At 59.6% G+C, this 25113-nt stretch overlaps 2 protein-coding genes across 2 annotated transcripts; one reads left to right on the top strand and one right to left on the bottom strand.

Annotated features, from left to right (window-relative positions):
* The first annotated feature begins 293 nt into the window (after window positions 1-293).
* Window positions 294-4620, top strand: IDH2 (isocitrate dehydrogenase (NADP(+)) 2). Its single transcript, XM_055715994.1, has 11 exons — window positions 294-452; window positions 1501-1592; window positions 1967-2132; window positions 2550-2710; window positions 2800-2943; window positions 3063-3199; window positions 3337-3488; window positions 3581-3693; window positions 3767-3864; window positions 4019-4111; window positions 4414-4620. Exons 1-11 carry the CDS (start codon window positions 362-364, stop codon window positions 4499-4501), a joined length of 1335 nt encoding a protein of 444 aa, XP_055571969.1. The 5' UTR covers window positions 294-361; the 3' UTR covers window positions 4502-4620.
* A 229-nt stretch (window positions 4621-4849) lies between these two features.
* ZNF710 (zinc finger protein 710) lies at window positions 4850-18571 on the bottom strand. The gene is given in 7 exon segments (XM_027815217.2): window positions 4850-7032; window positions 7158-7251; window positions 7253-7333; window positions 7821-7847; window positions 7849-8013; window positions 9007-10459; window positions 18237-18571. Coding segments are annotated over 7 exon segments (2046 nt in total). The 5' UTR covers window positions 18290-18571; the 3' UTR covers window positions 4850-6859.
* Between the last annotated feature and the right edge of the window lie 6542 nt (window positions 18572-25113).

Raw genomic sequence — 25113 nt, forward strand, 5'->3', positions numbered from 1 at the left:
CCCGCCCGACGCCTGCTCCCAGGACCCCGGTGAAAGCTGATTCCGGGCTCGCCGGTCACCTTGTGCTTTGGCACCGGCTGCACCCAGCAAGTGGCATCTCCCCCCCGCCCCCACCCACCCGCGGAACAGGGGGGCACCCTTCCGCCTCGCGACCTCTCGGAGAGCATCACCCCCGTGGGTGTTTTGCGGATGGGGTGCGCTGCGTGATGGGGGGGTGGGGGGGAAGCCGAGGCCCGGGATCCCCACGGGGGGCCCTGCGCAGGGCCCCACGGGGGGGGCCGGGGCACGCACCGCCCCGGGGCGGAGCGAACCGCGTCCCCGCTCCGCCGCCCCCGGCGCGTCCGCCCCGTCGCGCCCCGCCATGGCCGCCCGCTACCTCCGCGCCGCCCCGGCGCTGAGCCGCCTGGCCCGCTGCCCCCTCCCCGCCGCCTCCGTGGGGCAGCGCCGGCACTGTGAGTGGGGGGTGACCTTGGGGGGGTGGCGGGGGGGGCTCGTGCCCTTGGGGACGGAGAGGGCGGCCGCTCCCGCCCCGAGTGGGGCTTGCACCAGTCCCGGCCCCACCGAGGGGTCTGCACGCTGGGACCGCTCGGGTTTCTGGTTTTTTTTTTTTTCGGGGGGGACGACGGGATTTTGCACCTGGATCCGGCCCCCGGCTTAGAGCCCGTCCCGGGGAGTGGGGGGCTTTGCTCCCGGTGACGGAGGCGCGCGGCGCTTTGCTCCCGGTCCTGGCTCCACGTGGGGGTTTGCAGCCCGACCCTCTGCCGGGTTTAGCCCCCAGGAGGGGGTTTGCTCCCGGTGCCGGTTCCACGTGGGATTTTGCGCCGCGGCTCGCACTGGCTTTGACCCTGGACGAGCTTGTTCCTGGTCCCGGTCTCACGTGAGGTTTTGCCACCCAGCTTGGCACTCAGAAGGGTTTGCTCCTCGTCCCGGTCCCACGTAGAGTTTTGCAGCCTAACTGCACCCAGGTCCCACCCTGGGGGGGGGTTGCCTCTGGTCCAGGTCCCACATGGCATTTTGCAGCCCGACCCACGGCCAGGCTTGGCACCCAGAGGGGTTTGCTCCTGGTCCAGGTCCCGTACAGGGATTTGCAGCCCAGCCTGCATCCAGGTCCAGTGCTGAGAGGCGTTTGCTCCTGGTCCCAGTCCCGGGCTGGGTCTGGCCCAGGAGGGGTTTGCATGCAGTCCTCCTCCGGGTCTCACGTGGGGCTTTGCACCCGGGTCTGCCCTGAGAAGGGTGTGCAGTCCACTGCCACATGAGGGGAGCACCTTGTGTGCACCCTGACCTGCACCCAAGCCCTGCCCCACGCAGGGTTGGCATCATGAACTGGCCTAAATCCCAGAGGGGTTTGCACCCCGACTTGCACCCATTCCTGCACGGGTGGCACCTGACCCCTGCCCAGCGGGGCCTCGTGGTCCCCACGGGACATCTCCTGGCCCCACGCCAGGGTGCAGAGCTGTGGGGCTGGCTGTGCGCCCCTAACGCCATGCCACCACTCCCCAGATGCCGACAAGCGGATCAAGGTGGCCAACCCGGTGGTGGAGATGGACGGAGATGAGATGACACGGATCATCTGGGCCTTCATCAAGGAGAAGGTAACGGGGTCCCGCCTGGCGCACAGGCGGCTGGCGCACCAGTGGAGCTGGCGGGTGTTGTAGAGGGGAACAGGTGGCTGTTGTACAGGGGAAGGGCAGTCCCTGTGCGCTGCCCTCCCTGTCCCTCCATCCGTCCTCTGTCTGCCCGTCCGTCCTCTGTCCGCCCGTCCGTCCTCTGTCAGTCAGGAAGCAGGTGGCGAAGTCAGCACAGCTTCCGGCAGGACCTGGAAGTGGGGAGGTCCCAGGCAGGGGGGACTGTCCTGAGCAGGGGGGACCGTCCCGAGCAGGCAGCCGTGGCTGGGCTCAGGGCTGGGGCTGTTCCCTGGGCACCCCACACTGTCCCCCTGCTCTGATGCTTTCCCGGGACCCCCCAGCTCATCCTGCCCAACGTGGACGTCCAGCTGAAGTATTTTGACCTGGGTCTGCCACACCGGGACAAGACAGACGATCAGGTCACCATCGACTCGGCGCTGGCCACCCAGAAGTACAGCGTGGCTGTGAAGTGTGCCACCATCACGCCGGATGAAGCCAGGGTGGAAGGTGGGCAGGGGGTGAGGGGCCACGGTGGGGGTGGTGCTGGCAGCCCCGTGGGGTGCTGAGCCCCCCGTGTGTGCCCAGCCTTGCCGGGTCAGCAGTGCCTCCCCCCCAGCTGGCTCAGGTTTCTGGTGCATCAGGGGCTGCACTGCTGCCTGGGCTGGGGGCCCCCTCACCACCCTGGGGTGCTCGGGGTGCTGTGGGGACCCCACAGGTGCAGGGCTGGGGACAGACTGGCCTCTGCCCAGTGCCAGTCACGAGCCCGTGGTGGCTGCCCCTTTCCTTGGCTGGCCGGGCAGTGGCACTCTGGCAGCAGCCCATGGCACGGAGGAGCGGAGGCGGGCAAGCAGGGGCTGGGGTGACTGCTGGGGCTGTGCCTGGCCGGGGGGTGTCCCTCGGGGGCCTCACCTCTGTGTGCTACAGAGTTTAAGCTGAAGAAGATGTGGAAGAGCCCCAATGGCACCATCCGAAACATCCTGGGGGGGACGGTTTTCCGGGAGCCCATCATCTGCAAGAACATCCCCCGCCTGGTGCCTGGCTGGACCAAGCCCATCACCATCGGCAGGCATGCCCATGGCGACCAGGTGAGCCCCCTGCAGCGGCTGCCTGCGGCGTGGGGGTGTCTGGCAGCTCCTGTCAGACCCTGCCCAACCCTCTGCCCTGCCCCTTGCAGTACAAAGCCACCGACTTTGTGGTGGGCAAGTCCGGCACGTTCAAGATGGTCTTCACACCGAAGGATGGCAGCGGGGTGAAGGAGTGGGAGGTGTACAACTTCCCCGGCGGCGGCGTGGGCATGGGCATGTACAACACGGATGAGGTAACAGGGTGGGCTGGGGGCAGCAGGAGAGGTGGAGCAGCATGACCTGCCATCTATGGTGGACCTGGCCAGGCTGGTGGGACAGGGGTCCCACAGGGGTCTGTGCATTTCCCTTGCAGTCCATCTCGGGCTTTGCTCACAGCTGCTTCCAGTACGCCATTCAGAAGAAGTGGCCTCTCTACATGAGCACCAAGAACACCATCCTCAAAGCCTACGATGGGCGCTTCAAAGACATCTTCCAGGAGATCTTCGATAAGTATGGACTTGGCGGAGCTCAGGCTGGGGCAGAGATGCCTGGGCGAGGCTGGCTGCCCCTCCTGGGCGGGGCATTGCCCAGGGGTGACACTGGGACTCGGCCAGGTACGGCTGACGCTCCCCTCCCTGGGCTCCCAGGCACTACAAGACAGAGTTTGACAAGCTGAAGATCTGGTACGAGCACCGGCTCATCGATGACATGGTGGCCCAGGTGCTGAAGTCCTCTGGCGGCTTTGTCTGGGCATGCAAGAACTATGATGGGGACGTCCAGTCAGACATCCTGGCCCAAGGTGGGGTGGTGGGAGAGTGTGGTGTGGGGCAGGTTAGGGTGGGCTGCATGCACCCCCCCTCCCAGGGCCACCCTGACCTCGTCCTGCCACAGGCTTTGGCTCCCTGGGGCTGATGACCTCTGTCCTGGTGTGTCCGGACGGGAAGACCATCGAGGCTGAGGCAGCCCACGGTACCGTCACCCGCCACTACCGGGAGCATCAGAAGGTGGGTGCCCTATGTTGGCGGTGAGCTGCCCGCGTGCTGCCCGCCCCAGGCACTGAGCGCTCTCTCCATTCAGGGACGACCCACCAGCACGAACCCCATCGCCAGCATCTTCGCCTGGACGCGTGGCCTGGAGCACCGGGGCAAGCTGGACAGTAACCCGGAGCTCATCAAGTGAGCAGGGTTTGGGTACCCCAGGGTGGGGGGTGTTGCCAGCAGCCACCCCTGGTGCCAACCACCCCGGCCGCAGCAGTGCCGGGGTCCACAGCACAGGGTGCCGGTGAGGTGCTGGCTTTGCTAGAGCCGTGTGCTGTCCTGCTGTCCCCAGGTTTGCTCAGACGCTGGAGAAGGTCTGCATAGAAACGGTGGAGAGCGGGACAATGACGAAGGACCTCGCTGGCTGCATCCATGGTCTCGCCAAGTACGTGTGGCTCCCGGGGCGGAGCAGTGAGGGGGAGCCGCTTGCCACGATGGCAGGCTGGCCATGCAGGGTGGCCGCTGGCCTCCAGACTGTCCCTGGGGACTTGGGGTGTCTATTTACAGCTCGTGGGGTCGGGCTGTGCCTGTGGCTGGGCAGGGGCCACGTCCCGCGCCCAGGGCAGTGCTGCCAGCCCCAGCTCTGCCCTGCAGCCAGGCTGGCTGCTGCCTGTGGTGGGAGTGGGCAGGGTACCCCCCTCCAAGGCTGTGGGACCCCTCCAGCCCCTCTCTGTCCTCCCCCTGCAGTGTGAAGCTGAATGAGCACTTTGTGAACACCACTGACTTCCTCGACGCCATCAAGAACAACTTGGACAAGGCCCTGGGCAAACAGTAGTGGGACGGCAGGGCGGGGGGCACCCATCCCTGGTGTCACCCAGATGGATGGGGACCCGCCCCCACTGCTGGCTCACCGACACGGCTCAGGAACAGTTGGAATAATTTTTATAAGCAGTTTTCTTACGAGTGTTTTTAAAGCCTTTCTAGCAGGGTTGTGTAGGAACTGGGGAGGGGGGGGAACTGGGGTGGGGGGCTGTTCCACACCGATCCATGTACCCTCCCACCTCGTGGTGCCAGCAGCCATTAAACACCTCACCGGCCAGCGGCATGTGGTGGTGGCACGGCTCTCGTGGCGTGGGCATGGGGGGGAAGGTGGGGGGGGCAGCCACAGGAGGCAGCCAGCAGCTAAAGAATATGCATTTATTAGAATTATTGCTAAACAACTCTTCAAACCAAGGAGATAAAAAAAAAACAATCAAAACACAGTAGGGCTTTGCACAAGGGGTGGCTGAATGCTCTGTGTATGCGGGGGGGGGGGGGGGGGGGGGGGCATGCCAGCATGAGGGGCTGCTGGCACGAGACCCCCCACCTCCCCACCTCATCCCACAGGGCAAAGCCTGGTACCACAGCTGCCTCCTGGCAGTGGTGAAGGTCCCCTGGGCTCGGCCTCGCCTGGCATGGAGGGGGGGACATGCGTCGCAGCTTTTTGGTAACGGGACTGAGGTAGCGTGTGTGGGGGCTGTGGGGAGGGGGCAGCACTGCCGCAGGGCAGGAGGGGGCCTGGGCTGGCACACTGCAGCCAGCTCCATCCTGCCCCGAGGCTAGAGGAAAGGGAAGTTGGTGCTGGGGGCACAGAGGGCTGAGTGGTGCCACCCCCCCAGAGCCAGCCTGGGGCTTTTGGGGATGGGGTAGATGTGCCCTGCCCTGGGGAGCATGGTGGGACCTGCGCTGTCCCAGACCCTGTGCCAGTGGACCCCAGGTCCTGGGCTTGCTGCAGCCTCCCAGGGGGTACTGGTGCCCGCCTGGCACCGGGCACGTGTGGGGAGTGATGCTGTGGGAGCTGCCCACCCCCTGCCCCACAGCAGGGAGGGAGGAGAGCCAGGGTGGTGGTCCCAGACCCACTGCTGCCCCAGCTACTTTCTCCCCCCCAGCACAGCACCCTGGGAGCAGAGGGTGCAAACCCACATCACTGCCTGCCAAAGCCTTTTCCTGAGCCCCAAAGCAGCCGGGGGGTGGGGGGTGGGGGGACGTCAAGGAGGGGGCACTGGCAGCACAGAGAGTGGCTGTGGTTCGTTAGTGCTTGGCTGCCCCACGGGTGGTGGGACCCTGCTCTGGTCCTCAACCCCTTCCCCCCCGCACAGCATCACCGCTCCCTGCGCACAGACCACACACGTTACACAGGTTTACAAAGCACATTGGTTGAAGGAAATAACTCGGTGAAAAGATAAATCCAACCACGCGGCACATCTGAAAAAAATAAATTACTTTCAAAATACCATCATTTGCTCAAGTTGAGCAGGGTTTGCCTTCCTTTAAATACACAGCTCGCTACAGTTGCTCTATACCCAGAGCTGCTGCTTCCTCTGAGCTTTGCCATTAGTTTGTAAGAAAATATTCTGTTTTGTATGTGCCCCGTGGCCTCGCGCAGGCTGCCACAGCTTCGCCCGTGCCAGCTTGCAGCCAGTGCCAGAGCAAGCGGGACAGCTCTCGCCTGCCCGGGAGACTGGGAAGGGCAAGAAACACAAACCCACCTCCTCCCGCGGGCTGAGGGGCTTCTGCCCCACGGGGCGCTTGGGGGGAGCAGGGGGCTGGCCGGGCTGCAGCCCCAGCACAGCCGTGGGGGAGGACCCAGGAGGTAGAATAATTAGTAATGCTCATCATCTTCTGGGACGTCCTTCCCCTGCCTGCAGCTTCAAGTGCCCCGGACACTGAAGTGCAGGCGGAGGGCGAAGACAGGGGCAAGGTCCTGACGTGCCACCGCGTGGTGGGGCAGGCGGGCGGGGTGGGCAGGAGTGGAGCCAGGGGAGCTCAGTGCCGGGCAGGAGAGCTGCAGGCAGCCGGTGCATAGCTCCGTGCTCCCTCTCCAGGGGTGGTGGAAGGGGTCCAGAGGGAAGGACCCCAGCGATGGCGAGAGCTCCACTGAGGCTCTGCAAGGGTCTGGCAGCGGCCTGGAGCCCAGCATGCCCATGGCAGGCAGCGACGGCTCCTCTGTGCCACCTCCAGCTTCTGCTCCCGCCTTCACCCCAGCAAAGGTTTCTGGACATCCCTCTTTTCTCCTTCACCAAGCTCAGCTGGAGCCCCCCCTCCTCTCCAGGGGCGGTGCTGCAGGTCTGGCTGGGTGCTGCAGCCCCCCGGCAGCAGCTCCTCTTACCACGCAAAGTTCACGCAGGCCCCCACCAGCTTCCTCCAGCCTCGGCTACAACATGTTGTAGTATGCCATCTCCTTCATGGCCTGCTCAGTCAGGGCATGCTCATCCGGAGGGTTGCCCACCCCCCCGTAGCCATAAGAGTTCTCCTCTTCGAAGTCATCCATCTCCTGCTGCCCATCCAGCTCGGCGTGGTCAGCCCCGGCCAGGTCCATCATGGGATCTAGGATTCAGCACAGGGACAACCAATGAAGGTCCAGGTCCAACAGCACCTCTGTCACTCCACAGGCAGCTCCCATGTGGAGCCCAAAGCTCCCCAGGAGCTCCAGCTCTGCTGGAGCCACCTACCTTGGCTGTCCAGGCTGATGTCCATCACCCCGTGCTTGACCTTCATGTGCCGGCTCAGGTTGCCCTTCAGGTTGAACTTGCTGGAGCAGTAGGGGACACTTGAAGGGCTTGCTCCCCGCATGCAGGTGCATGTGGCCCAGCAGGTTGTACATGCGGTTGAAGGACTTCCCGCAGACCTGTGGGCAGCGTTCCTGGGGTCAGCGAGGGCTCTCCCGCGGCCGCCCCCGGCAAAGGGAATCAGCCGGTGCAGCTGTAGGGCTTTTCAGAGCAGACCTTCCCCCGGGGTCCCCCCCACTGCTCCCAGCAACTTCCAAGGGTATGGGGGCTGCCTCCCTCCTCCCCCTCTGCAGTGGGAGGCCTCAGGGATGCTGTGCTGGTGTCGCTGGAAGCTCCAGCACTGATCAGAGAGAACCGTCCTTCCCTACTAGCGGCGCCCATGCCCTGCCCGCAGCAGCTGCTCCCCGCTGCGCAGCTCTGAGCAATGCGTCCGGACCAGCTGTTTGCCTGAGCGAACAGAGGGAGGCATCACAAAACTGCTTTCCTGTGACCGAGGACTCAACCCAGCCTGGCCAGGTTTCTGCGGGAGCACAGGGCACCAGGACCTGTGCTAACCCCTATCCCAGATCTGCCAAATCCCCCCCCCCCCCGCATCCCTGACGGTACCTTGCATTTGAACGGCTTCACCGGTGATGTGCACAATCATGTGGGTCTTGAGCGTCTGCTTCTGCACAAACGTCTTGAAGCAGATGTGACACTGGTAGGGACGGACGCTGGTGTGGATCAGCATGTGCCGCTTCATGTTGGCTTGCAGGGTAAACTCCCGCCCGCACACCTCGCACTTGAACTCCTTCACACCCTGCAAGGCGTCAGGACAGCCGTGGGCAGAGGGCAGAGCAGCAGCAGGCAGGGCTCTGCCTGCAGCGGCGGGGGCCAGCACACAGCGCTCAGGGCCTCCCAACAGACCCGGCAGGAGCAGTGCTGGGCACAGTGCAGCGCAGGGACCTGCGCCCCTCAAGGGGCATGGTGAACTGAGCTGAACCCTTCCTGCTCCCCGCTCCTTCTGTGAGCACAGAGTGGGCACTACCAAGAGCCTGGGGCCATCCCTGCGCTGCCCGGGGGGTGTGTGTGTGGTAATTTCCCCTGCCGGGTCCTGCAGCGGGCAGGATCCTGCCTCACCCCCAGACACCATCTTCTCACCCACCCTGGAAATGCATTTACACTTGGAAAAACTGGTATCGGGTCAGTGCCACTGGAGCGAGAGCAGCTCCACAAAGCAATGCCCATGGGTAGGAGCTGGCTGGGGAGCACGGCTGCCGGACGGCAGCAGACTTGGCGTGGGGTATGTTCGAGAGCCCTGCCCGAGCCCAGCAGCGTGTGGGAGGTGGGCTGCAGGGAGCGTGGCCAGACCCGCTCTAAGCAGAGCTGTGAGACCCGGCTCCGCTCTCCTGCTCAGGCCAACTGCTCCCCCTTGAAAGAACACCCTGAGAAAGGGCAAACCCCTCTTTCACAGCCCGCCGGGAGGGGCCGTGGCAGCATGTGGCCAGGGTCCCCCAAGTCATCCTGCTGCAGCAGCAGGTCTGAGGACCCCCTCCCTGAGGGTGGCAACCTCCAGGAAGAAAGGAGGCTGGACAGCCTTGGGGACCCTGCCCGTAACGATGCATTTTCACTGCTAATTAATGACCCCTAGCAAATGCCAACCACCTCTGCCCACCCGCACCACCCGTCTCCCAGGGCTGGTCAGGACTCTGGGGCACCAGGACACCCCTCTCGCCCAACACCCACATCCAGAGCTGGCACATCTCCTCCAAGCATGGCAAGGGCAGCATCCCATGGATGCCCCGGCCCCTACCTTGTGCGTGAGGGAGTGCTGCTTGAGGTGGTGGATCTGGCTGAACTCCATCCCACACTCGGTGCAGACGAAAGGCCGGACGTTCTGGTGCTTCAGCATGTGGTTCTGCAGCTGGCTGCGGTAGTGGAAGGACTTGCTGCACTCCAAGCACTGGTACAGCGTGGGGCCCTGGTGCGTGGAGAGGTGCCGCTTCAGCTGGGTGAGCGTGGAGAAGTCCAGCCCGCACTCCACACAGACGTGGCAGCGGCCGCTCTCATGCTTCACCTCGTGTGCCTTCAGCTCGCTGGGGTAGGCGAAGCCCCGGCCGCAGAAGCGGCAGCTGTAGGGCTTGATGTCGGTGTGCAGCAGCATGTGCCGCTTCAGGTGGCTGGTCTGGGTGAAAGCCTTGCTGCACACCTCACACTTGTGGGGCCGTGTGCCCTGGTGGGTCAGCAGGTGGGTCTGCAGGTGACTGGGCTGCTTGAAGAGCTTGTTGCAGTGGGGGCAGGAGTGGGGCTTGATGCCGTTGTGGCCCAGGATGTGGGTCACCAGGTTGTACTTGGAGGTGTAGGACTTCTCACACATGCGGCACTGCCAGCGCTTCTGGCGGTCCCCAGCTTCCACCAGGTAGGAGTCATCGATCTGCACGTTGATGTCCAGTCGGTCCAGCTGTGCCTTCTTGTTGCGCTCGCTGGTGGCACCAGTCGCCTCCGCCTCCAGCTCCCCTGGCTCCTGCCAGGCGAAGCCCTGCTCGCTCTTCACCTGCTCGGGGGATGCTGGTGCAGGGGCTTCTGCCTCGCTGGGGGATGGGGCGCCTGCCTCAAAGGCGCACTCAGTCCGCAGGTCCCCCGCGGTGGCACCATCTGCTGCACCAGTGCTCCTGAGGTGACGCTCGGTGCCCTCCAGCTCCTGGTGTGCATGCCGGCGCAGGTGCCGCAGGCGCCGGGGTTTCCTGCCAAAGGTGCCGAGGTCGATCATCTTCACGGCGCTGCTCTGCACCGTCTGCTCCTGGCTGGGGTCCTGGAGGTCGGACTGGTGGCTGCGCTGCTGCTCGCCCTCTTCGTCCCCAGGGATGGACACTTCATACAGCACGTCATCCTCCACCTCTGCCTTCTCACACTTGACCTTGGGCACCAGCCTCACCGGAGGCCTCTTTCTCCTCCGGGCATGCTTCTCCAGGGAAGACTCTGCCTCCAAGGCATCCTCGTCCTGCCCATCCCCTGGCACCTGCCCCTCACCCTCCAGCCGGCACTCACCCTCCGGCTCCCCAGGCTCCACCGCAGCAGTGTCCGGCAGCTCCCCTCCCAGCCCCGGGAAGAAGCCCGAGGGGCTGACTGTGGCCCCAAGCAGCTCATTCTCAGACACCAAGCCCAGAACCGCAGCCTGCGCCAGGGACAGCACCACCACCGCGTCCGTCTGGGTCCCGCACTCAGTGAAGCGATCCATCTCTCGCCGCCTGCCTACGCTGTCATGGCTGGGGAGGGAGAGAGAGAGATGGCTGTTACCCCCCCTGGCACCCCTGCCACCACACAGCTGCTGGGGACACCACTCCACAAAGGACTCGTTCAGCTGTCACCCATTTCCTTATCACCATCCCCAGTGACCCCCAGACCAACACAGGTGTTGCCAGCATGGGTCGCCAGCACCCCAGGGTGTGGAGCAGCGTGGCCATGGTGATCTCAGTTGCTGGTGGATCAGGGAGCCAGGATGAAGGGGGGGATGGCTCTGCATCCGCTATCAACATTTCTGTCTGCACTATTGAACCCCGAGACTGAGGTCTGGCTCCTCGCATGCCCCAGAGCTCCGTGGCAGTGACTCCCAGGGACAGGCACCCATGCAGTTTGCAGGACCAGTCAAGAAAGCTGAACATGCCACTCTGTGCTCCTTGGGGGAGGGAGAAGCAGCAGCAAAGGGCACAGGGAGCTCGAGGAACCAAACCTCAAACCTTTCTCATTGGGAGCACGTAGAAAAGTGGTCAAGCTGCCATGCTCACAAGCCCAAGCGAGGCACATGTTAGAGGCTCCGCTTGGCTCGGCCGGTGGCTCACCTGCGGGGGTCCAAGCATCACCGCAGCGTGGGAGGCAGGTCGGGTCTGGGTGCGCTGGCCCGAGGCAGACAGCACTGGTGCCCTGCGAACCCCCTTGCTGCTCTGACCCACCCAGCCCTGTGACAGCCAGGCTCCAGCTTCACCTTCCCTGCCTGGCCCACCCCTCTGGTCTCACAGCCCCCTCATTGCCATGGCAAGCGCCTCCTCTCCCCTTTGCTTTTATTAACGCCTTTCAGCAGCGCCCTTTTGTCCCAGCAATAAGCACGCCAGGCTCCAGCAGTATTTCGTCAGGTTTTATAAGTGGCTTGTTTCCCTTTTTCCTGCCTCCCTCCCCCTGCAGCACTACTGACCAGCACAGCCTGCTCAGGGTTACGAAGTCACTTTTCAGAAGGGGGCTACGGAGTCAGTTAAAATCCCTGCAAAAGCCACAGTCCTCCTAGTGCAAACAGAGCAGCAGCCAATGCCCCCTAAAGCTGAGAAAGTCTGAGTCTTCTCCCATGCACCACCGCCCCCCCGCCCAAGGTGCCCCACGAGCGTCTGTGCCCGTGCCAGCACACGGTGCCCAAGTTACACAGGGAAGAGGTGCAGGACATGGGCAGGTCAGAGCAGGATGACCCAACACTAATGCCACCCTGGGGCACACGACAAATGGACCACAACCGATTTATCCCCACTCAGACACTTGGGACCCAGAGACATATCCCCACCACCCTCTGGGAGAGCTCCTGACAGGATCCTGCAGGACTCCAGTCCCAACCTCGTGCTATTTAACTATCCCATCCCATTTCAGGAAGGAAGTCAGATCACTGCTCGGGGATGACACACAGAGCGATGCTCACTTGCGTGGGGAGGAGTGTACTGCCACACTGCGTGCTGGCACCACAAGATCCCCCGAGCAAATAAACCTGACAGACATGAAGGGAGACCACAAGGAGAAGGACGAGAGCACAGATGAGGTCACAGAGGTGGCTGCAGGGCGCAAGGCAGCCGCCCGGACCTGCGAGCGATGCAGAACCTCCAGCAACTGAGGTGGGTGGCTGGCAGAGGCGTGCCAGAGCCGACCAGAGAGGCAGCACAAGGAGCCACTCCAGTGCTGCTGTTCACTGCATCTGATGCTGGTTACTGTGGAGCTCATGTGGGAGCAACACACTGTGCTGGCCAGGCTGGGAAGTACAGACCTGGAAGGTCACATAGGCACACCCAGCTTTGACTGGAAGGACAAGCTGCCTGCAGTGGAGAAGCGAGGAGAGTACGTCTGCCTAGGGCAGTGCACCAGGAGATAGCAGCAACGCCAGCAATATCACCTGTGGGACCACAGCAAACTCACAGGGGCTACAGTTTCAGTGGCAAAAGTCAAACAAGCAGAAAACTCGACGCTCACATCGTGCCTACAAGCGGTCACCGCTGGCCTCACCCAGCAGCTCCTGGGCCACGGGTGCTGGGTCTGCAGCAGCACCAGGTGTGGGGCACCCTGGGGATGGCAGTCCTGCTCTTGAGCCTGGGACAAACTCGTGCCAGACCCACAAGCTCCCTGTGTCCTGGTGGTCTCCAGGGACCCACCAGCCCGGAGAGCGGGGCACAGTTCCACGAGCCCTTCTGAAGTCAGTGTTCCACACCGGGCAGACGGAGCCTGCACCCGTCCCACCAGCACCAGCCCTGTCTGGAGAGCCCAGGGGCGGCAGGCCAGCAATCTGAGGAATTGCTGCCATAAACAACCTGGGAATCTGGGATAGCAAAACAACAGAGAAGCTGCTGCACAGAGGAGCGTGGGGCAGGCACCACCATGCCTCGGGAATGCTGTTTTGTCACCCATACCCAGATCCCTCCGGTCAGCGTCTGCAGGTTCCTTGGCTATTCAGGCTGGGAAACAGGGAGAGAAGACCAGCAGACAAAGCAAAACAGTGACAGAGAGATGCAATGGCGCAGGCAGGCACCCACTGGTGAACTGGGGAAAGACGCACAGGCTGCCAAAACACTCCCTTCAGCTGGAGGGTAGTTTATCTGTTTAGTTTTGTAAGGATTAGAAAACACTTTAGGAACATGCTCATGTTCAGCTCGCTTGTGCCCAGGGGCCCCGACAGCCCTGTACCCACCCCAGAGAGGCTGGGGCAGGGTCCTGGAGGGATGCAGAGCCTGGAGCAGCGGTGCCCGACACTCCCAGGCTGAGCCAACCCAGGACCCCCGTCGACAGGGTGCAGCATCGGGCCCCCAGCAGCCTCCCCCACAGCCCTGGGGCGGCCGGCGAGGATGGGCAGGGAGGCGCTTGGAGAGCCGCCACCAGATGAAAGCGAGGAGGCTGCCGCTTCCTCCTGCGGTGAGGAATGTTCTCCTAAATATAATTATTTCTGCAGATACAACAAAGAGAAATCCTATGGGGGAGGTAAAACAGGAATAAACTCTAAACCAGATTATGTTGCGGTCCCGGGAGCACCTGCACGGCGTGAGAAGCCATCCTGGGCTAAATAACCGCTCTCTCCAAGCAGAAAACCCCTGCTTTATCAGGTTATCGTCCCCATGGTTCTCACTGTGGCACCCACATGGCTTCCATGCTGTGTCCCACCAGCCAGGCCAGGTACAGGCTGCAGGGACAAGTGCTGGCCGGAGCACATCAGCCTCTCCACTGCAGGCAAAGCCACAGGCAGCTGCCTCCTCCTGCTGGTTCCTGTACAGTCCCCGTGAGTGTGGCCTGCACGTCCTCTCACACCGCCTCTGTGCTCACCAAAGCACCGGGCCACAGTGCACACATCCCTCTGGGGAAGGGGAAGTGATGGGGAAGGGGAGAAGAACTGGCATGAAAAGAGGAAGGGCCGGAGAAGGGGAGAGACACTGACTACGTGGGATCTGCTGCCTGCAGGATCAGCACCCGGGGTTCAGGTCCTTCCTTTGCATCCCCCCCGTGTGCTGCTGGATCCAGCCCCAGGGTCAGGGTCACCCACCCCACAGCTCAGCACGTGGCGTGCCAGAGCAGAGGGGATGCTCAGGGTTGGGAGATGGGCAGTGGGCTCTGGTACCCACGGTGATGCCACTGTCCCCAAGCTCCAGCACCCTCCGGCCACGGCCCTTGCCTGAGCAGGAGGAAGGTCCCAGCCGAGCATCCCTGCCTGCCTGGGCATCCCTTCCCAGGGAGCGCCAGGAGGGAGACAGGCTGTGCAGAGCCAGCAGCCAGAGACTGGGCCTGGGGGGGGGGCAGCCAGAAATGGAGGCGAGACAAGGGGGTCGGCTTCTGGACCTTGCACCCCCAGCCCCCGGCGCAGAACGGGTAGAGAGGAGATGGAGGAGGATGGGGGGGGAGAAGGAAGAGGATGGGGGGGGGGGGGGGGAGGAGGAGGAAGAGGATGGGGAGGAGAGGTGGGAAGGGGAGTGCGGAGGCAGCGAAACAAAGCGAGGAGCGGGGGAGGGCGGCGGCGGGAGGAGGAGGAGGAGGAGGAGGGGTGGGAGGAAGGATGGGGAGAAAGCAGCAGAGGAAGAGGGAGCAGGCAGGGAGGCAGCTGCTGGCACGCACAGCCCAGTCCCGCGGCCACCCCTGGCCAGCCAGGACCCCCTTCCCGGGGAGGCCCCCGGGGGGCTCAGGCTGACCGATCCCGCAGCCCATCGCCCGGGCAGCCGTGGTGCAAGGGCAGATTGCCATCCTCCTCCTCCTGTGCCCCCAACCCGGGCTCAGCCACCGCTGCCCCGTGGAGCATCCCTGCGGGGAGCAGAGCTGCCAGGGAAAACAACCCAACACAACGCACCCCCGCACCACCATCCCTGCCAGCCTGCAAGGGCTGGAGAGAATTCCCACTTCCCAGCTCCCGCTTCCCCAGCCAGCAGCGTGCCCACCCTGCCCTGCCAGCCCCCATGGGTGCCCGCCGGGGGCTCAGATGACAGGCAGTGCAGAGCCGGGGCTCTGGGGTGGCCAAGGTGAGCAGCACTGCTGCCTTTGGGGGTCTGCAAATGGAATCCTTGCTGGAACTGAGGAAGCTGAAACCAAGAGCCTGCTCCCTGGGGTCTCAGCCTGGAGAGGGGAGCTGGGGTGCCTTCACTCTGCCCTGGCGAGAGGAGCTGGAGGAGGCTGGGAAGCAGGGAAGGCCACCTGACTTGGGTTTGGATTTTGCTTTCCTCCTTGGTTTGGGGCACAGTTTCTATTTCCACATGCACTGGATGTTTCTTCCAGTCAAGATCTCGCTTTTCCCAAGGATTTCTCTGCAGCCGCCTACACAGGATAAGAAACACCCAGATGCCCGCAGTGGCGGGTTGTTACCCCAGCTCCTGGGGCAGGGGGGGCACCGCCGGATCCTGCTCCTCATGGCATGTGCCACTAAGTGCCATGCAAGGGCAAAGCAAGGGCAACACAGACCTGGACAGCCCCGCAGCCAGCTGGCAGCCTCAGGGACAGGAGAGGGGAGAAGGGACCCAACTATTCCCTCTAAGCCTTCAGCGCTACAGAGGGGTCAGCCGAACTCCCCAGCACAGCTCGAGGCCTCTGTCCCCAAGTACGAGCACCACAAGACACAGAAGCTGAAAGAATCATACACTCACATATCCTCCCAAGACCAGCACTGATGTTTTAAGAACAACCACCCTAAACCAGAGGCTTTTAGAAGAAAGCAAATTGTGCATTCCTACTCCGAGGCACTCTGAGAAAGGGGACGAACTCTGCTCCTCTGGGCCCTCAGCATGAAAATAAGAGCCTTGTGTTACACAAATCACTCTTTGCACTTCTCTCTATCAAATGAGTGAGCCCTGGTACATGAGAAACGAAGCTTTGCTATTCAAGAGAGCGAGGCCACAACAGCTCGCAGAGCTGCAGCTGCACAAACACTGCAGGGAGAGAAGTGGGGAACAGGACAGATGCTTTTGTTTCACTTCTCACTCTCACTTCCCTGTTCACCCTTCTCGGGTCTTGCAGAGTGGGCTGGAAACGCTGTTTCCCAACACTCTGGGAAGTACGGTTAGGTCATGTATTTCAACTCCCCCAGGAAACACCCTGACACCCCTGAGGGTGCAAAGCGCTGCCCAAACCTCTGCTCTCCAGGGAGCCGCTTGTAATCTTGATCAAGAAGCCAAAGCAGTGGCCCCAGGGGGCCTCAGGTCCAGTGCCAGACCGAGCACAGACCTGCCACAGCCAGTCCCATGTGAGGCAATCGCTCCCAGGTGAAGCAAGGTGATGCAAGCCTGGGGCCGAAGCACAGAGCATCCAGGCACTGGGCAGAGGCTCACGCAGCGCCTGCATGCCTGAATCCAAACCCCAGCCAGAGATCTCAGCCCCCTGAGAAGTCCCAGAGAGATCCCCATGCAGGAGCCTTCCACAGCCCTGACAGGGCAGTGACCAGGCTGCTGGGAGAGCTGAGGGCTGGGGACCGCAGCGGAGGGAACTCGCCCCAGCAGCACCCGCTCAGCCCTGACCCACCTCAGCTGCACAAGAAGGGGCAGCGGGAAGGAAAACAAACATTAATGCACTGTCCCTCCTGGTACTGATAAAATGCCACCAGCTGAGCCCTTACAAAGACATCCCTCCAGGGCTGGGCATTTGGGAGCTGCAGCACCGGGCACACCGGGAAGACTGGCAGGCAGGACGACACAGACAGGATTCTGGCAGCCCATCCTGGCAAAGCAACAGTCCCAGTGTTGCTCCAGCACCAGGAGCTGTAGGGATGCTTTAACAAGTAAACTCCATCCCTCTGTGGAAAAGGAGACTATTAACTAGCTCTACAAAGGGCTGCACTGCCTTGATAGTGCCGCTAATAAATAAGCAAACCCTGGCCAGAGAGCATGACATGCTGGCTCCTCTGCCCGAGGGGGAGGTGGGCTTTGGGCATGCCACCCAAGAGGCAAGATGGCAGGTTGAGGGTAAGAGGAGGAGCCAGGCAAATCCCACTTTCCCCCATGATCCACCCCATGAAGAGTGAACGATGCCAAGCTGAACATTAAACCAATCCCCCCACCGCTTCCCACCTCGGTCCTTGAAACACCTCTTCTCCTGCCTTCATGCCCACCGCTCCACATGCTCCTTCACTAGCCTCTCTTTCTGCAATTGAGTTTCTCACACAATCCAAGATCTGCCTTTCTTTTCCATACGCACAAATTGAACGAACTTTTCAGTAGCTACTAATCATTCCACAGCTGGATCTGGTGGAAAGCTCTGTGCCACACTGGCTGGCAGTGTCCTGCTCCCCTTGGATGGTGGAAGACACTTGTGCAGGAGCTATGTTGCAGACTTCTCGTTGTGACCCTGTTATTTCTCCCTCCCATCATGTGGCTCTGTACCAGGTGTGAGCCGCTTGCCTTTTAAGCCTTTTCCCATTCCATCTCTCCTTGCTTGCCAACAAACAACTGCACCAGCAATGACAAATTTCATCACCCCATTTTTCAACAAATTCACAACTTTTCAGGGAAAAAAAAAATTCTATGCAGAAGTCTGCTACTACACTGATTTCTCCAAATTTCTTTTCTGAGCACACCCGTGCCTTGCCAATACCCAGCAGCAATGGAGCAGCTCTGGCAAGGCACTTCCGTCTGTGCTCACCCCATCCTGCCCTTCAGTTGTCCCTTCTCTGGGAGCAAAGTCCATATTTCTTTCGCTACACACAGTGCCGAGATCCATTTTTGAGGAAGAGTTGCGAGTATCGCTGTAAAAAGGCACAAGCATGGTAGTGCTGCGGGCTGGAGTCCCAGCTCTGCTGCGGGTACCAATTTTTTTAAATACTCCTGGTTTTGTGGTATCACAATTTCTGCAGCTTCCCTGGCTCCCTGTCCCCAGCCTGAGGGGACAGGCCCTTCTGCCAGGTGCCATGCCAGACACTGCTGGGGAGCGGGTCTGTTCTCCCACAGCTCTGCTCTGTCTGTACCTTTACACCTCTTCACACCTGGCTTTCCTAATCCCCTTTGCCAACTACTGCGTTGGGTGTTCAGCTCATCCCTCTGTCCCACCACTCAGATCAGAAAAAGAGAAAATAAATCAAACTTATCTTAATATTGTTCTCAGTAGGAACACAAGAGCAACTTGCCTTCCTCCCCAGATCCCAACCATGGCTGTACCTCACCGGTTTTCGCTCAGACTCTGCCATCCCTGCCCGCACACCGTAGCTGGGAACTGAACCCTCCTCTGGGCTCAGAGCAAACCCCTTGGTCGAGGTTTAGGTGCTCTCCAGCTTGTTTGCCGATGGAGACACTCGCCCACCTGCCCACCTGCCCCCCTCCCGCACATGGAGTTACACAAACGCACTCGTTGGCATCCCCTCCGACAGCCGCATGTGCCGTGCTCCTGGTCCCCCTCATCCGTGTCCCCCGGCCACCGCTGGGGTCCCTGCTCCGGCGCTCGTGGGAAGGTCGCACCCAGGGCCGGCAGCAGTGGCTCCTGTCCCTGCTCCTCTGGGGGTTGTGAAATTCGGGTTTCTTTCAGCATTTCTCCTCCCACTCCTGGGAGGTTTTTGTCTCGCTGCAATCTCTCTTCTTCTCCTGTCTTTTTCAACACAGCTGGGAAGAGTCAGGCTCTGCCCCGGCATATCCCTGCGGCTCCTGCCCGCCCCAGCCCCGGCCACCTCCTCCACACTCACCTCCTGGTCTTTAAGCACTTAAAATAGTTGGATTTTCTAAAAAAATAGCTTTCACTTCCTTATGTGAATTTTACTTCTATTTACCTCTCTTCCTTCATCTTTAACCCCTCATCTCTCACATGGGGCCTCTTACAGCAGACAGGTCCCCTCCTGTAGCCCAACAGCCTCTTCATCCACCACTGCATTTCTAGCTGGATTCCAGATTTCCCAGCCACTGCACTAGACTAAGAACCATCCATCTCTGGACACATTTCTCTTTCCTTTGCTGTTTTAACTCCCTTGGTTTCACCCAGCCGCTCCCAAGCGGCTCCCCTGTCTCACACCACCATCCCCTCCACCAGTGCCTGGTGCAGCTGAGCCACAACAGACGCCGATGCAGCAGCTCTGAAAATGAGACTCTTGGTAATCCTGAGCCTAAAAAAAAAAATAAAATTATGTCTGGTTCATGAAAACCTCACCTGTGCACACAAACAAGGTTTGCCTGCAATATCCTAGGTCCAACAGGAGCAAGCAGAGTAAAAGGACCAGCCGCTCCCACAAGGCGCCATCCTGGCTGAAGTCCCACCAAAAGTGCGCAGCAAGGGTCCACAGCTCCTGACTCACGCAGTGCTTGTACCCCCTGCTGAGGGGTCAGCTATGGCAAAGCCCCTTGTTTTCCATCGGGCTCCTCCTCAATCACCCCTCTCTCCCATTCCTTTACATCAGCCCCAGAGGCAGCAGGGTGAGTAGTGCAACCACCAACCTTCACCCAACCCTTCCTGCAGGAAAGGGAGTCAAGGGCAAACCAAAAATGTTTGAGATTTACCTTTCGCAGCCTTTCTGAGGAACAGTGACCCTTCCTTGCCCAGAACACAACACCCCTCCTTGCTACCAGCCACTGCCCCATGTTATCTCTGCTCCATCAGAGAGTAAGTGCCGACACATGAGCGGGTGCCAGGGCCCAGCTGGTACCAGCAGCAGCTTATCTCATCTAACTCACCTTCGCACCTGTATTTGGCATTACAGGCTGTGTGACAAACCCAGCAGCAATCCAGGAGGGCCTCTAGGACTTGTTCCCAGCAGAAAGAAACTCAGTGGTGCAACCTGAGCAATGCAATCGAGAGCAGTTGCCCTAAATAAGCTCCTCAGCTTTAAACCTGTGCAGCGGCAAGTGCCTGGGGCTGTAGGAGCTGCACCCCATACACCTAACTGGTGGGCTCCCACCCTGCAAGAGGTGCTGTCAGGGCTGGGAGGGTGCGGGACCCCCATTGCAGAACCCTTTGTGTGATCCCCCCCAGCCGCCCTGCCCTGCTGCAGGCTGCCCTGCAGACAGTGCGGCAGAGGTGCTGTGCAAAGCCCCAGGAGTGCTGGAGTCAAGTCTGAGCATAAATTGGGGCTAAAAATGACCTGGTGAAGTTGGGCACATGGGAGTGATCTTATCGGAGTGGAGATCCGATGAGGTGGGGGGAGGAGGTGTTAAAGCTTTTCAATACTTTTAAACAGGCTGATCAACAGTTCTGTAATATTTGTGAGAATACCTTTGATTTTATTTTTCTTCCTTTCTTAAAAGAAGCTTTCATTTAAATTTAATAAAGGAAAAAATCAGTCTTTCATCTTTCTCGTGGGTTTCACATAAAGCTACTCAAAGCACCAACAAAAATTCTAAACAGAAAAATATTTTTTTTCCTGAAAATCACCACTAAAATTATTCATAAAACTGATCCAGAGCATCTGTCCTGCACCAGCCCTGAGGATTTACAAGTTCATCTTGGTTTCACTAAACACTGAGCTGGGGCTGGGCAAGGGAAGGATGAAGCCACAGCTTCCCTGCACAGGACAGTGCATCCGACACAGCAGCTGGGCTCAAACATCTGTCTGGCTGCACAAGCTCCTGTCACCGGGGCTGGTCAAGGCCAGGAGCTGTGGGACATGGGGGGCACACACCAACCCTGGCTCTGTGCTGGCAGCAGCAGAACCAAAAAACCATCATTTCTTGCCCCACAGCCGACATCCAACGCAGATAAACTGGGCTGCAAATAATGAGCCAAAGTTCTGAGGAACGGGAAAGAGGATGCGTGGTGCTGGGTTGTTGCTACCAAATAAATTCTGCGTTTTGAAAGGAATCAAAACAATTCTTAAATGCATTGTGTCTCCACAGTAGATCCTATCTAACTCCACTCTTTAAGGAAAACTTTTGTTAATGACTACTCTAGAAAAAAGGAAAAACCTCCTACTTATAATAAGTTGATTAGAAAGCAGAACTGCTCCCGTCAGCCTTGGATATACTTTCCGACACGGAAGAAGTGCATGACATCACGTGTATCACGTGAAGTGGTTCTGGGTGGAGGAATTTCTCTCTTTGGGGGGTTTGATTAAAAAAAAAAAGACACAACCTACAATTTGCAGCATGATATAGATAACATTTTTTAGTAAGATTAGGTGGAAAAACAAGTTAGGGAAAATGACAACTTCTGGTCTGTACAATAGACAACGTGTTGGGAAAGGAGCAGCACCCGCTTTGTCAGGTCACGTTAAACCTTCCCTTGACTGCTCTGTTGATATTTCTTCTAACGATTCTTACCCCAACCATTGTGTTCATTGGTGGGAAGTAAATGTTCACCTCTTTGAAGCCACGAGGTTATTGGCAAACTCTGACTGGAAGGGGAAAAGGAATGTTTTATCAATAACTGGAGATGACTGTTTCTGCAGAATAAGTGTGTACGGAGCATGAAGCTGCCTGGTTCCCCTCTCCCCATTGCCAGCCCAGGGATGCAGGAGCAGCCGGTGCCGTTGGGACCTTCCCAGGACTAGCCAAAGCTGAAGCTGAGCACAAAACTGCCTCTGGGCTTTAAAGCGACATCTGCAGTGCCTTGCTTTCAAGCACATCGTCTCTTTTCCTGGCCCGCCTCTGGCTGCGGGAGCTGCCTGTAACTGCAATGAAGGACACCAGGATTTATCCCAACCTGGCACGTGATTTCCATGGGGGAACCTTTGCTCCATGGGACAGGAATCGGGCACCACTCTGCTCGGTGAGGAGGGTGGCAGCGCTGGGAACCACCATCCTGCTGCTGGCGAGGTAGGGGGATGCTCGGCTGTCCCTGCCCACTGAGCACCAGCCCAGCCCAGTGCAGGCACACGTGGCAGCTGGGCTGGCACTCCTCGCTGGCACAGCACAGCACGGCATGGCACGGCACAGCACTTAGTGCCCGTCCTCCCCGTTGGAGGTTGCTGCTCTGCCCTCTTGGCCTCACCATCACACACTACCTTTTTTATCTTTGAAATGCAGCAACTGCATCTGGAAGTGGAATATAAATATCGAGGCCAAGCACGGGCAAGGGCGCTCCCTCCCGGGTCGGACCCTCTCCCAGCTCCCTCCAGCCCTCCAGAAGAAGATCCACGTGCTGAACTAGGTATGGGCACAGTGTGACATCCTGTTTCTGAGGAAAGCCACCCTGCCGTGGGCAAGAAATGTTTCAGCTGATGGAAACTCAGGGTGAGAGGGGTCAGTCTGTGAGCAGCAGCAGATGCTGCAGCCGTTCACCACAGAGGGATGGAGCCACGATCCCAAATGCTCTCGTGGCTTCCCAGCAGACAGGCACCCACGCTGACCCGGGACGTCCCGCTCCTGCTTCCCTTTCTGCTGAGAATACACTTTCCTCCTCCACCCGAGACCGAGCCTCCATCCCTCCGTTGCTCCCCGCCCCCAGCATCCTCCGCTCCTCCATCCCTCTGTCGCTCCCTCATTCTTCCCGTTTCCCTGGCAACGCCCATCTCGCGCTGGAGATCTGTCCCCTCTCTCCCTCTTATCTTTCTCCTTTCTCTTTCATCTATCTCCTAATCTCCCTCTCTATTCCAAACCTCTGTCCTTTGCTTCCTTTCTTTCTCTCTCCCTTTTCATCTCCTCCAATGTCTTCTCTATCTCAGGGTTACAATTATTTGAATCTCGCTTTTAAAAAATAATCTACTTCACTAACCGCCGTGCCACCGGCTCCACTCCCACTCCTGCAGCCCACCCGCACGGCTCAGGACCCCTGCCCATGCCTGACCTGTCATGTGCCCCTGGCCAGAGGATGATAAAGTCCCCGTGCTTCGGCAAGGCCCTTCCATCCTTCCTCCAAAGCCCTTCAAACAAAGGGGAGGCAGAATTCTCCTCTCACACCGCAAGACCCTCAGGATCAGGCAGCAGATCCCCCTCCAGAGCTGCCTGCTGGGCTCACCGGCCGGCACCTTGCCATCGGGGCTGCAGTGCGAGGAGTCCCTGCTCTGCTGGATTTTCCCCGTGCACACCATTCACCCAGAACCGCTGTTCTAGCAGAAGAGGAGCAGCCCGGGTACACTCCTGCGCTCCCTGCCTCGCTTTCCATAGCGGGACCCGGCGGCCCCGTCCTCCAGCCCCTCTGACACACCCAACGTGAAAGCTGGTGGCTCCAGTCCAGTGCCTGTTCGTGTGTTCCAGATCAGCCCCCAACTTCACTTCAAAGCAACCAAGGGAGACTAAAATTAACAGGCAAAAGATGCTTCCTGAAAATCAGAGTCCTAACTGCATCACTTTGGCCATGGGGGTGAAGGAAGGATTAGAGCCACCCAGGCTCCTCCGGGGTCTGGGGGATGAATGGAAGGAGCCGGGGGGGGGGGCCTGGGTCTGATTTTTGGCAGCACAGGGTCACTGCCAGGGGACCCCCGTTATGTGGTAGCAGCACTGTGAGGAGCCCATCAGAGCAGGTTTGTTACGCGAGTGCTTTCCCTGCACTGAGCCAAAGGAAATGCTGGAGCCAGCGCTCCGCTTCTGCCAAGGGATTGTGAAACCTTTGGTCCTGGAGCAGCCAAAGCCGCACCGCAGCCTGCTGAGGGTTAATGCCTGCGCCAGCGCTCGGGCTGGGAGCGCTCAGGGAGGGGGACTCTCACTGCTCCCCCCCCCCAGCTGCCCTCCTTGAAGATCTCCTCCTCTGCCACGTGGCACAACGTCTCTTCTTTCGAAGACCAAACAGATCAATCTTGAAGCCTGATTTATCAGCCCTTCTGCCTAGAAGCTCTTCTTGAAGCAAGACAACAGAGCTGCTAGCAGAGCTCTGATGGCACCTGGGGAGCAGCGGCTGGGGGACCAGGCTCCTCCTGCCGAGCCAGGGCATCTCCCTTAGACCCGACTGGAACCACTGTGGCCTTGTGGATGTGTCCAAGACCCTTCCTGCTCTTCTGCCACAGAAGGGCCCAAACCCACGGAACTCCGGCACCCCAAATCCCCAAGTCTATCAGACCTGAGCACAGTGACTCTCCTTGGCCAGTGGACACCCCGTCCCTGGGGACCTGGCCCCTCTCTCACGTTGTCCCATGGGCTGCTCGTGCAAGCGCAATGTTCCCCCTTCAAAATGACGCAGACATGGCCCCTCCATCCCACCCCACCTGCCTCCTCCCCAGCACCGTGCAGGGACACACGCCACAGCACAGAGCTCTTGGGATCTTGCTTTCAGAGCTTATTGTCACATCATGTCTTAAAATGCTGCCGTTCACTTGCACAGGACCACCAGCACCAGCGATTACATACAAGTAACTGGTGTGCGAAGGTGTGGGGCAAGCGGTGGCTGGGGGTGAGCTGGGATGGAGCCCAGGGAGAGGGGCTGCTCCTGCCTGGCCCCCTCCTCACCCACAGCCCAGCTGAAAGAGCACTGACCCACCGACCTCCCCATCCTCTGTGGGGCTCTGGGTGTTTGTCAGCAGTTTGGGACCAAGGGTGTTTGTGGTGTGGCGAGGAGCAGGGAGAAATCCCACCCTGGCCAGCCCTGCTGCCGTCCCAGCCTTGCTTCAAAGGCTCCGCACAGAAACCTTGCTCTCCCTTGGAAAACAATTTTTGCTTTTGAGTGAAATAAACAAGGAAAGAAAGACTTTCAAGTTCCTCCTTGCTGCAACGACTTCTCTTCGACATACTCCCTTTCCTCTCCGAAAATAGAAGAGCTATTCAGAAAAGATGCGAGAAGAAAAAAGGAACTGAATAGAGGAAAAAGGAAAGAAAAAATGGAGCCCCAAGGGGGTGGAGAAAAACAGAATGAAAAGACAGCAAAAGTAAAGAAAAGGGGTGAAAAATAAAGGAGGGGGAAGAGAGAGACAGACAGAGAAGCTTTGAAAAGAAAGAATGCTCCCAGCCTGAATACAGTGTGCATGAAAAAAAGAGCGCTTGAAAAGAAACAGCCAGATGAAATGACCTCTCATTCACAGCCTGTGCCAATCACCACCACAATGTAAATCCTTTCTTCTTTTCTGCATTCTCTCTCTTTCCAGCGGGGGCAGAGGGAAGAGGAAGAAAGGGGAGTTAATTCTCAGCATAGCAGAAAATAAATCTGCTCTTTGCTAACTCCCTGAAAGAGACGCCGAGCTACTTTTAAAAATACCTCTCCCAGTAATCACACATGCAGATATGTAAAAAAGTAAATTAAATTCTGCACTGAGCGGCTCTGGGAAGGACTGTCCTCACCATCGGGTCTCCCAGATGAAAAGCCACCACGCCGTCCCTAGGAAAAGCCATGGAGCAAATACACAGAGAAAACAAATCTGTAGAAACAAGTGTTGCCATGA

This window comes from Falco cherrug, chromosome 7, assembly GCF_023634085.1.
Source record: "Falco cherrug isolate bFalChe1 chromosome 7, bFalChe1.pri, whole genome shotgun sequence".
NCBI lineage: Eukaryota > Metazoa > Chordata > Aves > Falconiformes > Falconidae > Falco > Falco cherrug.

Coding starts and splice junctions, on each gene's coding strand:
- IDH2 (XM_055715994.1), top strand. CDS start 362: ATGGCCGCCCGCTACCTCCGCGCCGCCCCGGCGCTGAGCCGCCTGGCC. Junction 2,133..2,549: donor GGATGAAGCCAGGGTGGAAG/GTGGGCAGGGGG, acceptor TGTGTGCTACAG/AGTTTAAGCTGAAGAAGATG. Junction 2,944..3,062: donor GCATGTACAACACGGATGAG/GTAACAGGGTGG, acceptor TTTCCCTTGCAG/TCCATCTCGGGCTTTGCTCA.